This window comes from Miscanthus floridulus, chromosome 4, assembly GCF_019320115.1.
Source record: "Miscanthus floridulus cultivar M001 chromosome 4, ASM1932011v1, whole genome shotgun sequence".
Lineage (NCBI taxonomy): Eukaryota > Viridiplantae > Streptophyta > Magnoliopsida > Poales > Poaceae > Miscanthus > Miscanthus floridulus.
Window position 1 is genome coordinate 13,196,208 of NC_089583.1, and position 14,086 is coordinate 13,210,293.

Genomic DNA, 14,086 nt, shown 5'->3' on the forward strand with positions numbered 1-14,086 from the left:
CCTGTGCCCTACCAAGCCATGCGACGTGTGTGGCATTCTTTGCGCTAACGAAAGTCTCCAATGGCTCTATTAAATTGAAGCAACTTCAGAAGGCGCCAGTTATCCACTCATGTCCATTTAGGGCACAAAAAATGGAAATTCATAAAGAGAGGGGAAACTAAAAGGTATATATAGAGGCCATCAAGCAACATCAAAATAATGTCTGTCTTTTTCTTCTTTGTTCTAGAGGGCATCAACCTCTTCATAGACTTGACGAGATCTTTCTATACAGTTTCGCTTAACTTCTGAACAAAATTTCAGCTCAATTTACTCACCCAAATTATTTCAGTTTGTTCAATCAATCTACACTATGACTTGTGAGATTTCTCCTTTTTTTTTCCTCTGCATACAAGTTGATTTTTAAGTTCAGTTTTGTGGGGTAATGGAGTACTACATCATAACTTTTGTTAAAAAAAATACGTTACTAATTTTTATGACTATTTTTATCGCCTGAGTGTTCATTAAAAAATAGTTTCCTTGAAGAGCAAACCAACAATCCTTGACAACAAAAAAAGTTTTCTTGCCCTTTCTCCAAAAAGGCCAACCTGAATTAAGGCTTGTTTGACATTTTGATATTATTGAGAACAGTCGAATTCCTACAACATTCAGGTGAATTCCCCCTATTCGAAATGGGGTGCCAAGAAAATTCCCCAGATGCCATGAGAAGAACAAACAGAGGTTGTTTTTTTTGATACTCAAACAGAGGTTGTTGGCCATTGAAGGTTGCTCCGGTACTAATTCGGCCACGGCAGCAAAGCAGTAGCATGGTATCAACCGTTAATTCCCATGATTAGTTATTCGGTTGGTGTCACGAGAATCAGTACGATCAGAGCCACCAAATTTCGGCATATTTCCACGCACAAATTCTGCACTGGGGGCGATCAAAATTTCTTGCTCGAGCCTTTATGGACGGCATGTACAACGAAACGCGTATGAATTCCGCTATCACGGCCGGGGATACGAATAAGCCCATAAAGAATAGTGCTAGTACACGCAGCCACACTAAACCAAGGGGTTTTTTTAGTCAAATCTCTCTTTCTCTCTCTGAGCCTCTGTGCAGTGTGTGTTGTGTCTTGTGTGTGCTTGGCTCCCACCACTTTCTCTCTCTGCACTTTGAAAACTTTGAAAGCCTCTAGCAAGCTAAGCACAGCCAGCCCTCCATTTCGTTGTCAGCATGTCAACCCTCGCCTCTCTCTTTTTCTCCCGTGCACTCCATCAGCCATACTTTCTCGCTCTAAAAATGGGAGCCGAGCACTGAGGAAGAACAAGAACAAGGTGCCCTTCATCCATTAGCCACCCAAGGTAAGGAGGGAACCCTCATTCTCTTCCACTTTTAAGCGTCATCAGTGTCGATTCAACATTCAACGTTCCCATTCAAGAATCAATTCGATGATGATTAAGTTGGTCCATTGCAATTTCTAAATTCTCCATGTGATCAGTTCTTGCTTCGTACCCTTCACCTTTTGTGTTCAAATGCTATTCCGTGAGTTTGAATTGAGAAGTATTGCACGGGTTTCTTTTGCACTGTTCACAATCAATACTTCCCAAATTTGAAGTGGTTTTAATTTGTTTATGACATACTATCTATTTTTTTTAAAAAAAACTTCTCTTTTATGTTCTGACAACATTTCATTTAGTGGTACAATTAATTTCTTTGACAAATTCTTCGTCCGCCTTGCAGGTGATTTCTGAACCAGGAGCTTCACAATCAGTCAATCACAAGGATGGAGCAGTACGAGGTGTTGGAGCAGATTGGCAAGGGTTCATTCGGCTCGGCGCTCCTGGTGAGGCACAAGGTTGAGAGGAAAAGGTGAGGTGGCCGGCAGATGCTGCCACAATGGATGGATGCGCTTTGTTTCCATGGTGTCACTCTGAAACCTGGCTCATTTTGCTACAGGTATGTCTTGAAGAAGATCCGCCTTGCACGCCAGACCAACCGGTGCCGTCGATCAGCACACCAGGAGGTATGCTCATACTTTCTGTCCAATTATAATTTGAAATTGGTTCCTGAAGAGAGAGAGAGAGAGAGAGAGAGCTATGTAATTACGTCCTCTGAAAAGAAAAAAAGGTTCAAATTTTGGTTCCTGAAGAGAGAGAGAGACTATGTATATGTAATTAGCTCCTCTGAAAAGAAAAAGGTTCAAATTTTGGTTCCTGAAGAGAAAGAGAGAACTATGTAATTGGCTCCTCTGAAAAAGAAAAAGGTTCAGATTTTGGTGCTGGATTGGACCTAGTACCTTCTTGTAGTATTCTTCATGGTTTAGCAACACACCTTGTGGTCCAGTTTCTGATGAAGAATTTGAATTTGAACACAAGTGGTTATAAATTTTGCAAAAGGGAGAGAAATTGAGCTCTCCAAGGGGACAAACGCCTTTGTTTCCTTGTAGAGCATTCGTGACTGCTAGTTAGGAAGCAGACTTTGTTTTGTCATTATCATCTTGTGCTAAACTGCTAATACATGAATAAGCCAAAGGGCCTCTAGTCCAGTTGGTCAGAGTGCCCTGGCGGCACTCCTCAGGTCCTGGGTTCGACTCCCCGTGGGAGCGAATTTCAGGCTAAGGTTAAAAAAATCCCCTCGTCTATCCCATATCCAAAGCACTGGGGGCACCGGCCCAATTCTCACTTGGGCGACGGAAAGCCACCGTGTAAGGATGGGGCGGGGGTTCGAGGGTTTTCTCGGCCTGGTGAGAAGGTCTTGTTATTTGGAATGCTGTGGGGGCAGTCTTAATCCCTTCAGGTCGATTTTGCTAATACATGAATAAACCTACACAAAACATGTGAAAGATTCACCACCCTTGCTGAATGTTCATACAGATGGAGCTCATTGCAAAAGTAAGGAATCCTTACATTGTGGAATACAAAGAGGCTTGGGTAGAGAAGGTGAGCATGGTCCCCTGTACTTGCTGTTCACAGTTGCAGCATCCGAAGGGCAATCTCCGGTCTTGTTCCTTTCCTTGATGTTTCAATGGTCCTGATGAAGGATGTGTATGCTCATAATTGCTTGAAAAGGAACGATTTTTGTTGTTATCAGGGTTGCTACGTGTGTATTGTCATTGGTTACTGCGAGGGAGGGGACATGTATGTCGAGTTCTGAAACTTCATCCCTTAATTGATCTAAACTACAATTGTGACCACTGTTCCAAAACATTTTTTGGGTCTATGCAGGTCCGAGGCCATCAAGAAGGCTAACAGTAACCATTTCTCAGAAGAGGTAGTTAACTAGTCTGTACTCTGTATAGTTTGTTCTGTACCCTCACATTCTGCTCACTGAACTTTGCCCCTTTGTGGCGTCCACCTTTTACTGCATGCAGAAACTTTGTATGTGGTTTGTGCAGCTCCTGATGGCACTTGATTACTTGCATATCAATCATATCCTTCATCGTGATGTCAAGGTTATCCATAACCTTTATGTTACTTACACTGCAATGGACTCAAGCTGCTTGAGTGATACCGATACTCATCACTCCTTGTAACTGTTTCAGTGCTCAAATATATTTCTCACAAAGGATCAAAACATAAGGCTTGGTAAGCATCCTATTGTCAAGTGTGGTTTTGGAAAAATTACTATGTACTGTATTTATAAAGTCCTTCATATAAATGATTCAACTATAACGCCCTTTTGTTCCGAACATGTGGTCTGAAACAGGTGATTTTGGTCTTGCTAAAGTCTTAACTTCTGACGATTTAGCTTGTTCAGTGAGTTTTCTTGCTCGACCCTTCGGTGTTTGACGTGTTTCTCTGTCGATGTTGCTTCTGTTTCTAATTATGTGCTGCTTCTGAAGGTTGTGGGAACTCCAAGTTACATGTGCCCTGAACTTCTTGCTGACATTCCATATGGTTCCAAGTCTGACATATGGTCCCTTGGTAAGATTGTATACATCAATTTTCAGTTGCACCTATTCTTCTGAACATTGAGTGTCTGTCATCTTACCTAAACTCCTGCAATGTCCATTCTCCAGGCTGCTGCATCTATGAGATGGCTGCTTTCAAGCCTGCGTTCAAAGCATTTGTGAGTAACACATCATGTTTTTGATGAAATCTAGTTTTATCATAACCTGTACCTTCATTTGTGATTTTCGACTCTTACAGGATATGCAAGCACTGATAAATAAGATTAACAAGTCTGCTGTACCTCCTCTACCAACGATGTACTCTGGTGCATTGTAAGTCATTGGCCTATACAATTTATACACAGTCCTTGTGAAATCCTTATGAAGATTCAGCATATAATATCTTTTTAGCTTAAATATGAAATACTAAGAAATTTTTTACTCTGGTCATACAGTAGGGGACTCGTCAAAAGCATGCTGCGCAAAAGTCCAGATCATAGACCAAATGTATCTGTTGGTTCACCATCACTGCGAATTGCACCTCACCCTGAAATCTGAGCTTATTTATTCATCCCGGTTCCTCTGTTTCAGGCTGCAGAACTGCTTAAGCATCCACACCTTCAGCCCTACGTGTTCGAACTCCAATTGAAATCGACTCCTCGCAATTTGTTCTCTGCTAAGCTTCCTACCAAATACGTCACAAATAAGGCTTCACTTTCTGATGCCGAAGACAATTGTCCATCCAAATACAGCAAGAGCCATTCATTTAAATTGGAGAGGGCTGTAAAATTTGACCAAGACACTTCTAGGCATGGCGGTCCTGGTTCTACAACTGGGAAAGACTGCCCAGAACTAAGTGAACAAATGGAGGGATTGCCAGACCAAGTCACCAAGAATGTTACTGACGAACTGATACATGAGAAGTATTCAAAAGTTACAAGATCTCCTGCACCTACTCCGAGAAGAGCTTCATCGACACCAAGAAGACATCTAGAACCTTCAAAGACATTTCATGCTAGAACAGCTCACAAGGAGGTATGAAGTACCTGACCATTTGAAAAGTCAACAAGTTGTTGGTAGCCTTATTGTCAGTCATTGTTGATTTCACAACATAATTGTTGATATTACCAGTCCCTACCCAGTAGACACCACTAATGCACTAACCTGTTCTTCAGAAAATGAAGAGCAACTAGTTTTTTCAGAAACTGACATTTCCTTGCCTCTTACCAAGAAGAAAAATGTTGAAAGATTGCTTCTAGCTGCTTGTGGCATCTTAAAATATTTTAATTGGCAACTTGTTAGCTTTGAAGCAATTCTGCATAACTTATGTTGTTTTGACACCAGCAGCCTCCATCGTCAAGGTCTTCAACAAACCAAACGGGTCAAGCCACACGGAGAGAATCGCTCCCCATGCGTATGGTCAAAACTCCTGATAAGAAGCAGGCCACCGACATTCTCACCAGATTGAAATCTCCTGACGTTTCAGTAAACTCTCCTCGAATCGACAGAATTGCTGAATTTCCACTAGCATCCTTTCAAAACCCATTGCATCGCATCACAAAGCTCACATCGCCATCTGTCATTGATCAATCCATTACCAAGGACAAGTGCACTTTCCAAGTGCTCCGAAGCGATAGCGAAAACTACATTGACTCTCCTGACATCGACCTTCTTGGTGCTGACAATTCACCTAGGAGTTCATCTGATTGGAGGCAGAGAAGGTTTGACACGAGGTCTTACCAGCAGAGAGCTGAGGCTCTGGAGGGATTGCTTGAGTTCAGTGTCCAATTGCTACAGCAGGAGAGGTTTGAGGAGTTGGGGATCTTGCTGAAGCCATTCGGACCCGGTAAGGCATCTCCAAGAGAGACAGTCATATGGTTGTCAAGGAGTTTGAAAGAAACTGGACTATAACCAGAGGCCTGTAAGTGCAAGACTAAACCTGCAATAGCTTTGTATCTTAACAAGCTTCAGTCTACCCTGTGCAGTTTAAGTATTGTGATTTTTTCACTTGACTGGTCTTAGTGGAATACTGCAACATGTAGACATGTTGTTAGTTCGGCAATCGTCCTGTTTCTGTAAACCTGTAATAACATGCTTGAGAATTTACCAATCAGATGAAAATACCTTAGATGCCTGTAAAATTGTATCTTGAAACCATGTTGACATTTGGAGAGCCATTTTCTATTGACATTTGGAGAGCCATTTTCTATTGACATTTCATTGTCATTGCATTTTGTATTTTTCTGCAGATCATGAAAACAGTGAGATGTTTATGGTCCTTCAGATCTGTTCTTGATTTTTATATGTCTTCTATAGAGAACTGGTTCAGATCTGGTGTTTATGATCCTTCAATTCTGTTCTTGATTTATATATATCTTCTATAGAAAACTGGTTCAGAGCCGTCCCTTGCTGCTCTGCACGACCCATAGATAAACAATCAACATGTCATGTACGGCATCCCCTACTCCAGGCGACGTCGCGCCCGCGACATACGCAGGGCAGCCGAACATGCAGCACAGGAGGAGGCGGCCCAACAGATTAGTGGCTAGAATTAGGCAATAGAAGATATTTAGCCTTTTATTTAGGAGGGAATTACTCCATTCTGTTTAGCCGTGGGCTATTTATGCGTGTAATCAGCACTTGAGTAAGGAAGGAAGAATAATTACCCATCTCTCTCTCTCTCGTTCTCAAGCCCGGCAACCGTGAGGGGCATAACCTTCGGTTCTGGAAGACACGGCAGGAGACTACGAACTCCGTAGTCGAGGGCCGCCTACCCTTGATCGCTACGCCCTTGACAACCTGGTATCACGGTCAAGTCGATCCTCAACCTCCTCCGCCACCGCGCCATCATCCCCTACACCAGCCGCCGCCAACCCTAGCCCACCACCAGCGCCGCCATCACCGGCATCCTCATCCGCCTCCGCACCCAACCCAGCCGCCACTATGTCCGAACCATCTCTCGCCGAGGTGATGGACATGCTGAAGAACATGAACTCGGAGATGCAGACCCTCAAGACCGACATGGCGGCCATGAAGGACAAGACCTCGTCGTCCTCTGGCACCGCCGACGGCCACCGGCCGGACGGGAACCGCGATCACGACTTCTCCCCGAAACATAAGAAGTGGGATTTTCCCCGCTTCGACGGCACGATCGATCCAATGCTCTTCCTCAACAAGTGCGAGGCCTACTTCCGCCAACATCGAACCATGGCGGAGGAGCGCGTGCGCATGGCGTCCTATCACCTGGACGACGTCGCGCAGCTGTGGTACGTGCAGCTTCAGGATGATGAGGGCACGCCATCGTGGGGCCATTTCAAAGATCTCCTGACCCTACGGTTCGGGCCTCCGCTCCGATCTGCCCCGATGTTCGAGCTCGCCGAATGCCGGCGCACCGGGACCGTGGAGGAGTACGCCAATCGCTTCCAGGCCCTCCTACCTCGCGCCGGTCGACTTGACGAGGCACAGCGCGTTCAACTCTTCACCGGGGGTCTTCTTCCGCCGCTCAGCCATGCCGTCCGCATCCACCATCCGGACACACTCGCGGCGGCCATCAGCTTGGCACGCCAAGTGGAACTGATGGAGAGCGACCGGCCGGCGCAGCAACCGACGCGGCCAGCACCGCGCGTTCCCTCGGGCCCCGCGCCATGGGCTGCCCTGCCAGCGCCAGCGCCGCTCCTGGCGCTTCCTGCCCCTCCAGCGGCCGCCCAGCAAGGTCGCGGCGAGGGCAACCAACGGCGCCTCACCCAGGAGGAGATGGCGGAACGACGACGCCAAGGTCTGTGCTTCAATTGCAATGAGAAGTTCACCCGTGGCCACAACAGGTTCTGTCGCCGCCTCTTCTTCCTCGATGGTGTGGAGATCGATGACGTCGCGGGGGACGGCGCCGCTGCTGCGGATGATCCAGGCGACAAGGAGGGGCCGTGCTCGCCATACGGGCCGCACCTGGGGCGCCCACCACGGCCTCGCCATGTTTCTCCCTCTCCGCTCTCGCCGGGGTACGCTTCACCGACACCCTCCAGATCGGCGTCACCATCGGCAGCGTCCTCTTCTCCGCGCTCCTAGACTCGGGCTCCTCGCACAACTTCATCTCGGAGTCCGCAGCGCGCCGCACCGGGCTCCCTATCTCCGCCCGGCCACGCATGACGGCGACAGTGGCCAACGGCGAGCGAGTCACCTGCCCGGGCGTCCTGCCCCACGTCACGTTCTCCGTCCAGGGCGACGTGTTCAGCACCGACCTCTTCGTCATGCCGCTGGCAGGGTATGATGTCGTGCTGGGTGCCCAGTGGCTCGGCACGCTCGGGCCGGTGACGTGGGACTTCCAGCGCCGCACCATGTCCTTCACCCGGCAGGGGCGCCCAATCTGCTGGCCGTGCGTCCAGGGCGCCACGGCGGCGGCCATCTGCTCCACCACGACCTCCGCGTCCCTCCTCGACGAGCTCCTGCACTCCTTCCACTCCGTTTTCGCCGAGCCTCAAGGACTGCCTCCACCGCGCTCCCGCGACCACTGCATCACCCTCCAGCCCGGCGCCCAGCCCGTTGCCGTGCGGCCATACCGCTACCCCGCAACGCACAAGGACGAGCTGGAACACCAGTGCGCCACGATGCTCTCCCAAGGGCTAATCCACCGGAGTTCCTCGGCGTTCTCCTCGCCCGTTCTGTTGGTCAAGAAGGCCGATGGCTCGTGGCGGTTCTGCGTGGACTACCGCGCCCTGAACGCCATCACCGTCAAGGACGCCTTCCCCATTCCAGTCGTCGACGAGCTGCTCGACGAACTTCACGACGCCAAGTTCTTCACCAAGCTGGACCTCCGCTCGGGCTATCACCAAGTCCGCATGCGGCCCGACGACATCGCCAAGACGGCGTTCCGCACGCATGACGGGCTGTATGAGTTCCTCGTCATGCCGTTCGGCCTGTGCAACGCTCCGGCGACGTTCCAAGCGCTCATGAACGACGTCCTACGTCCCTTCCTCCGCCGGTTCGTATTAGTGTTTTTCGATGACATTTTGATCTACAGCTCCTCTTGGGCCGACCATCTCCGCCACCTCCGCGCCGTGCTCACCATGCTGCAGCAGCACCAGCTGTTCATCAAGCGCTCCAAGTGTGCCTTTGGGGCGTCGTCCATCGCCTACCTCGGCCACGTCATCTCCGACACCGGCGTCGCCATGGATCCCGCCAAGGTGCAGGCGGTGGCCGACTGGCCCCAACCGCGCTCTGCCCGCGCGGTCCACGGATTCTTGGGTCTTGCGGGTTATTACCGCAAGTTCGTCCACGACTACGGCTCCATCGCAGCTCCCCTGACGGCGCTACTGAAGAAGGAGGGGTTCTCATGGACCGAGGAGGCAGCGGCGGCGTTCACGGCCCTCAAGGCCGCCGTCACCTCGGCCCCGGTCTTGGCGCTCCCGGATTTCACACGGCCCTTCGTCGTCGAGTGTGACGCCTCTACGCACGGATTTGGGGGGGGTGCTGCTCCAAGACAAGCATCCCATCGCCTTCTTCAGCCGCCCCGTTGCGCCACGCCATCGCTCTCTCGCTGCATATGAGCGCGAACTCATCGGGCTCGTGCATGCCATCCGCCACTGGCGCCCATACTTGTGGGGACGGCGCTTCACGGTCCGGACGGACCACTACAGCTTGAAGTTTCTCCTCGACCAACGCCTCGCGACGATCCCGCAACATCACTGGGTCGGCAAGCTTCTCGGCTTCGACTTCGAGGTGGAATACAAACCGGGCGCCCAGAACACCGTCGCTGACGCGCTGTCCCGTCGGGACACCCCGGACGGCGTAGTGCTCGCCATCTCGGCTCCGCGCTTCGACTACATGGAGCGGCTACGTCAGGCACATGCTCACGATCCCGCCCTCGTCGCCATCCGGGATGAGCTGGCCGCAGGCTCCCGCACGGCTCCGTGGGGCTTCGTCGACGGGCTGGTCACCTACGACGGCCGGCTGTACGTCCCTCCGGCCTCGCCACTACTGCCGGAGATCGTGGCCGCGGTGCATGATGATGGGCATGAAGGCATGCAGCGCACTCTCCACCGCCTCCGGCGTGATTTCCACTTCCCCGACATGCGCCGTGTCGTCCAGGACTACGTCCGCGCCTGCCCTACGTGCCAACGCTTCAAGACGGAGCATCTGCAGCCGGCCGGCCTCCTTCTCCCACTGCCCGTGCCGACCGGCGTGTGGACTGACATCGGGCTGGACTTCATCGAGGCGCTGCCCCAGGTCAAAGGAAAATCCGTCATCCTAACGGTGGTGGATCGCTTCAGCAAGTACTGTCATTTCATCCCTTTAGCTCACCCGTACTCTGCTGAGTCTGTGGCACAGGCGTTTCTTCACCGACATTGTACGCCTCCACGGGATGCCGCAATCCATGGTTTCCGATCGCGATCCTGTGTTCACCTCCATGTTCTGGAGGGAGCTAATGCGGCTCATGGGCGCCAAGCTGCATATGACCACGGCGTTTCATCCGCAATCCGATGGACAGTCGGAGGCTGCCAACCGCGTCATCGCCATGTACCTCCGCTGTTTCTCCGGCGACCGGCTGCGGGACTGGCTGCGGTGGCTGCCTTGGGCAGAATATACTTACAACACCGCGTACCAGTCCTCTCTACAGGAGACGCCGTTTCGCGTGGTCTACGGCCGCGACCCGCCCACCATCAGATCCTATGAAGCGGGTGACACGCGCGTGGCTGCTGTGGCCAAAACAATGCCCGAACGTGACGCGTTCCTGGCCGACGTCCGTCATCGCCTTGAGCAGGCCCAGGAAATCCAGAAGCGCTACTACGACAAAGCTCACCGCCACGTCTCCTATGCCGTGGGGGACTGGGTGCTCCTCCGCCTTCGTCAGTGGCCGGTGGCTTCCCTCTCTCAGGCGCCGAAGAGCAAGCTGCAGCCCCGCTTCTTTGGGCCGTACCGCGTCACCGAGCTCATCAACGAGGTGGCTGTACGTCTCGAGTTGCCTCCACGCGCCAAGCTTCATGACGTGTTCCATGTCGGCCTCCTCAAGAAATGGGTGGGCGCGCCTCCCGCGACGCCACCACCGTTGCCAGCTGTTCATCATGGAGCCATCAGTCCCGAGCCGGAACGTGCTGTGCGCACTCGCGTCGCTCGCGGTGTTCGGCAGGTGCTCATCCGTTGGAAGGGAGAACTAGTAGCATCCTCCACATGGGAAGACCTCGACGCCTTCTCCGCCCAGTATCGAGCGTTCCAGCTCGAGGACGAGCTGGTCGTCGAGGGGGGGAGAGATGTCATGTAGGGCATCCCCTACTCCAGGCGACGTCGCGCCCGCGACATACGCAGGGCAGCCGAACATGAAGCACAGGAGGAGGCGGCCCAACAGATTAGTGGCTAGAATTAGGCAATAGAAGATATTTAGCCTTTTATTTAGGAGGAAATTACTCCATTCTGTTTAGCCGTGGGCTATTTATGTGTGTAATCAGCACTTGAGTAAGGAAGGAAGAATAATTACCCATCTCTCTCTCTCTCTCGTTCTCAAGCCCGGCAACCGTGAGGGGCATAACCTTCGGTTCTGGAAGACACGGCAGGAGACTACGAACTCCGTAGTCGAGGGCCGCCTACCCTTGATCGCTACGCCCTTGACACAACATTTGTTCTCCAAAACAAAAGGCTTTCACAACTGCACCAAAGCTACCATAAGCATTTGCCAATTTGCTGGTGTCAGGGTTGAGAGCATGTCATTATAACTTGCTTGCCTGCGTTTCCTGGGCTCAGCATGCATTTGCCTGTCCTTGTTACTTGTTGTTCCATTTGTCACCGCAAAAACATAAAAATATACTTGCTGCAACTCTACACCCCAGTTCAAGCTGATGAAAACCTACCTGATCAGTAAAATCTGATGACCTTCCAAACAATTCAACCGGACCAGGTAATTCATCCCATACAAGCACAATTGTCGTTGACCAGTTCCATCCAAGTTTTACTGGTGAAAACTAAGCAGCACTTGTTGAAATCATACACCCACATATTGGTCCTTTCCCAACTCAGGTTTCTGAAAGTAGTTTAGGGATTCATGTCGAACTTCTGTTCCTAACAATATAACATGGAGACACTTGAACTGATTTGCTGAAAGTGGCACATATACACCATCTTCTGCCTAGTTATATCAGCCAACATACACAAACCTTTCTTTCTGCACTAAATATTATTTTTTGGAAGTTTGCATCATTGACAACATGTAGTGTAGCATACAGCCTCACTTTATTTACCAAATTCAGCAGTCAGGAGGCAACATTCACATTTTATTTTATTTTATTTTTTCCGCAACATCTCAAAAATCAGTTTTTAGGAGAAACGTTTTTCTGGCCAAACTTTCCATTTTTCAAAGACAATTTGATTGCTAGGTTGAACGACATTCTGATCTTACAAATATACATGCAGGGCCCAAGTTCATTAAAAACACTGTAGTGCAAGAGATGTCAAAGACACTTGGTCCAACAGCTTGCAAGATAACACACCAGAATCAATCAAATATTTTTATGGATCAACAGAAGTTTCAACCTAGTAAAATGGCTTTTTATCCCACAATAGAGTAGATTGATTGTCAATCCTCACAGCACAAACTAAATGTATGAATGTGAACTAGAGGAACATTGGGGAACATATTTATTGAAGCATCTTATTACCTGCTTACACCAATAGCTTATACATTAAATTGTAAAATTCAACACAACCAGCAAAGTAACTCAAAAACTCACTTCGTTTTGACACTGACACCGTCCGTTCCAGCAATGATCACTGAATTCGCCATGTTCAAGAACAACCCATGGTCAACAACTCCTTCCAACGCTGCAATTTCCTGTCCTGCTGCCAATGCATCCTTGATTGGCGTCTTGAAGTATAAATCGACGATGTAGTTTGAGTTGTCAGTGACATAGGGCTTGTCGCCTTCAAATCTAAGCTTGGCCTCGACTCCTTCCTCCTTAAACAGTTCCTGCAATCTTACTAGGTTGTACTTCCAGCAGAACTGCACAACTTCCACTGGCATGGCTAGACCACTACCTCCTAATCCATCAACTAGTTTTGTCTCGTCAACAACAACGATAAACTTGGCTGATGCTGCCTCAACCATCTTCTCACGAAGAAGAGCACCACCCCGTCCTTTCACAAGGTTCAGGTCAGGGTCAACCTATTTTAATTAAGGAATGTAATTAGCCAACCAAAAATAAAGTGGTTTGATGAATACAACAGGAAGTCAGGAATCCCCAAAAAACTGTAAGCATTTGGAGAAAATAGCAGCATAAAGTTGGCATAATATTGACCGTTTTCGAATTGTTGATATTTCCTATGATACTTTGGGAACCTGACCACAAAAATACAAAATTTCAGAACATTCCAACGAAACACAACCTTTCAAATGACAAAAAGGCTAAAGGCCAAAGTCACTTTTTCTCACTATGAACAGACAAAATAACACACGGACTCATCTTCTTTCATGCAGTCAGCAACAGGACAAGGTATGACGTATGTGCAAAGTCAAACCTTCCATGTCCAAATCTTTACACGACAGCAACTCTAGCTCGCAGGTACCACTAATCACTAGTACAGATATTACCAAGAAGCAATCAAAGGAGATGATTTATTTTCTGTATAAGCTTTTCCCCGGGATTGAAGATGGTTTGATTGGTTTATACAGCCCATACCAACCCAAAGGAAGAAAAAAAAAAAAGCGGCAATGAGACAAAAGCGGACCTCGTCGGCACCGTCGATAGCGAGGTCGATGCTCGGGTGGTCGTCGAGCGTGGAGAGCGGGATGCCGAGCGACTGCGCCTGCTCGAAGGTGCGCTTGGAGGTGGGCACGCCGACGATCTTCTCGAGCTTGCCGGCGGCAAGGAGCGCGCCGATCTCGGCGACGGCGAAGGCGGCCGTGGAGCCCGTCCCGAGCCCGAGCACCATCCCGCTCTGCACCTGCTCGACGGCGCGCACCGCCGCCAGCCTCTTGAGGTCGTCCTGCGTCAGCGCGGCCGCCGCCGCCGGCGCGGACTGCGCGCGGACGGACCCGAGGCGGGCGCGGCGGGCGGAGGAGGCGACATGGCGCGCCGCGGTGGGGGTGGAGGCGGACTGAGATCGCGGTGGCGGCCATGGGGGCGGGCGCGTGTGGGGTGGCGGGAGGTGCTGCAGCTCGGGGAGGTGAGGTGAGGTGAGCCAAGAGGGGGAGACGATGGGGAGTTGGTGGTGGAGGCCAGCGGCGATGGTGATCGTCA

General features: G+C 50.3%; 1 protein-coding gene and 1 pseudogene across 2 annotated transcripts; one reads left to right on the plus strand and one right to left on the minus strand.

Annotated features, from left to right (window-relative positions):
• The first annotated feature begins 1,110 nt into the window (after positions 1-1,110).
• Positions 1,111-6,307, plus strand: LOC136550967 (serine/threonine-protein kinase Nek3-like). 2 transcript variants are annotated; one of them, XM_066542550.1, is made up of 15 exons: positions 1,111-1,341; positions 1,721-1,849; positions 1,937-2,003; positions 2,854-2,919; positions 3,071-3,117; positions 3,205-3,250; positions 3,351-3,431; positions 3,522-3,564; positions 3,686-3,735; positions 3,822-3,903; positions 3,999-4,048; positions 4,129-4,202; positions 4,325-4,376; positions 4,461-4,904; positions 5,214-6,307. In XM_066542550.1, exons 2-15 carry the CDS (start codon positions 1,764-1,766, stop codon positions 5,778-5,780), a joined length of 1,755 nt encoding a protein of 584 aa, XP_066398647.1. In that variant the 5' UTR covers positions 1,111-1,341; positions 1,721-1,763; the 3' UTR covers positions 5,781-6,307. The 2 variants fall into 2 exon arrangements, with proteins under 2 accessions (XP_066398647.1, XP_066398648.1); XM_066542551.1 differs by having other exon boundaries at positions 1,115-1,341; positions 5,217-6,306.
• Positions 6,308-12,465: 6,158 nt separating this feature from the next.
• LOC136550968 (probable ribose-5-phosphate isomerase 3, chloroplastic) lies at positions 12,466-14,083 on the minus strand (annotated as a pseudogene).
• Positions 14,084-14,086: the final 3 nt, after the last annotated feature.

What these genes read in the sequence shown, in the direction of transcription:
- LOC136550967 (XM_066542550.1), top strand. Translation starts at nt 1,764, where the DNA reads ATGGAGCAGTACGAGGTGTTGGAGCAGATTGGCAAGGGTTCATTCGGC. An exon ending in GTAACCATTTCTCAGAAGAG is followed by an intron (nt 3,251 to 3,350) that starts GTAGTTAACTAG and finishes TACTGCATGCAG; the next exon opens with AAACTTTGTATGTGGTTTGT. An exon ending in GGATCAAAACATAAGGCTTG is followed by an intron (nt 3,565 to 3,685) that starts GTAAGCATCCTA and finishes GGTCTGAAACAG; the next exon opens with GTGATTTTGGTCTTGCTAAA.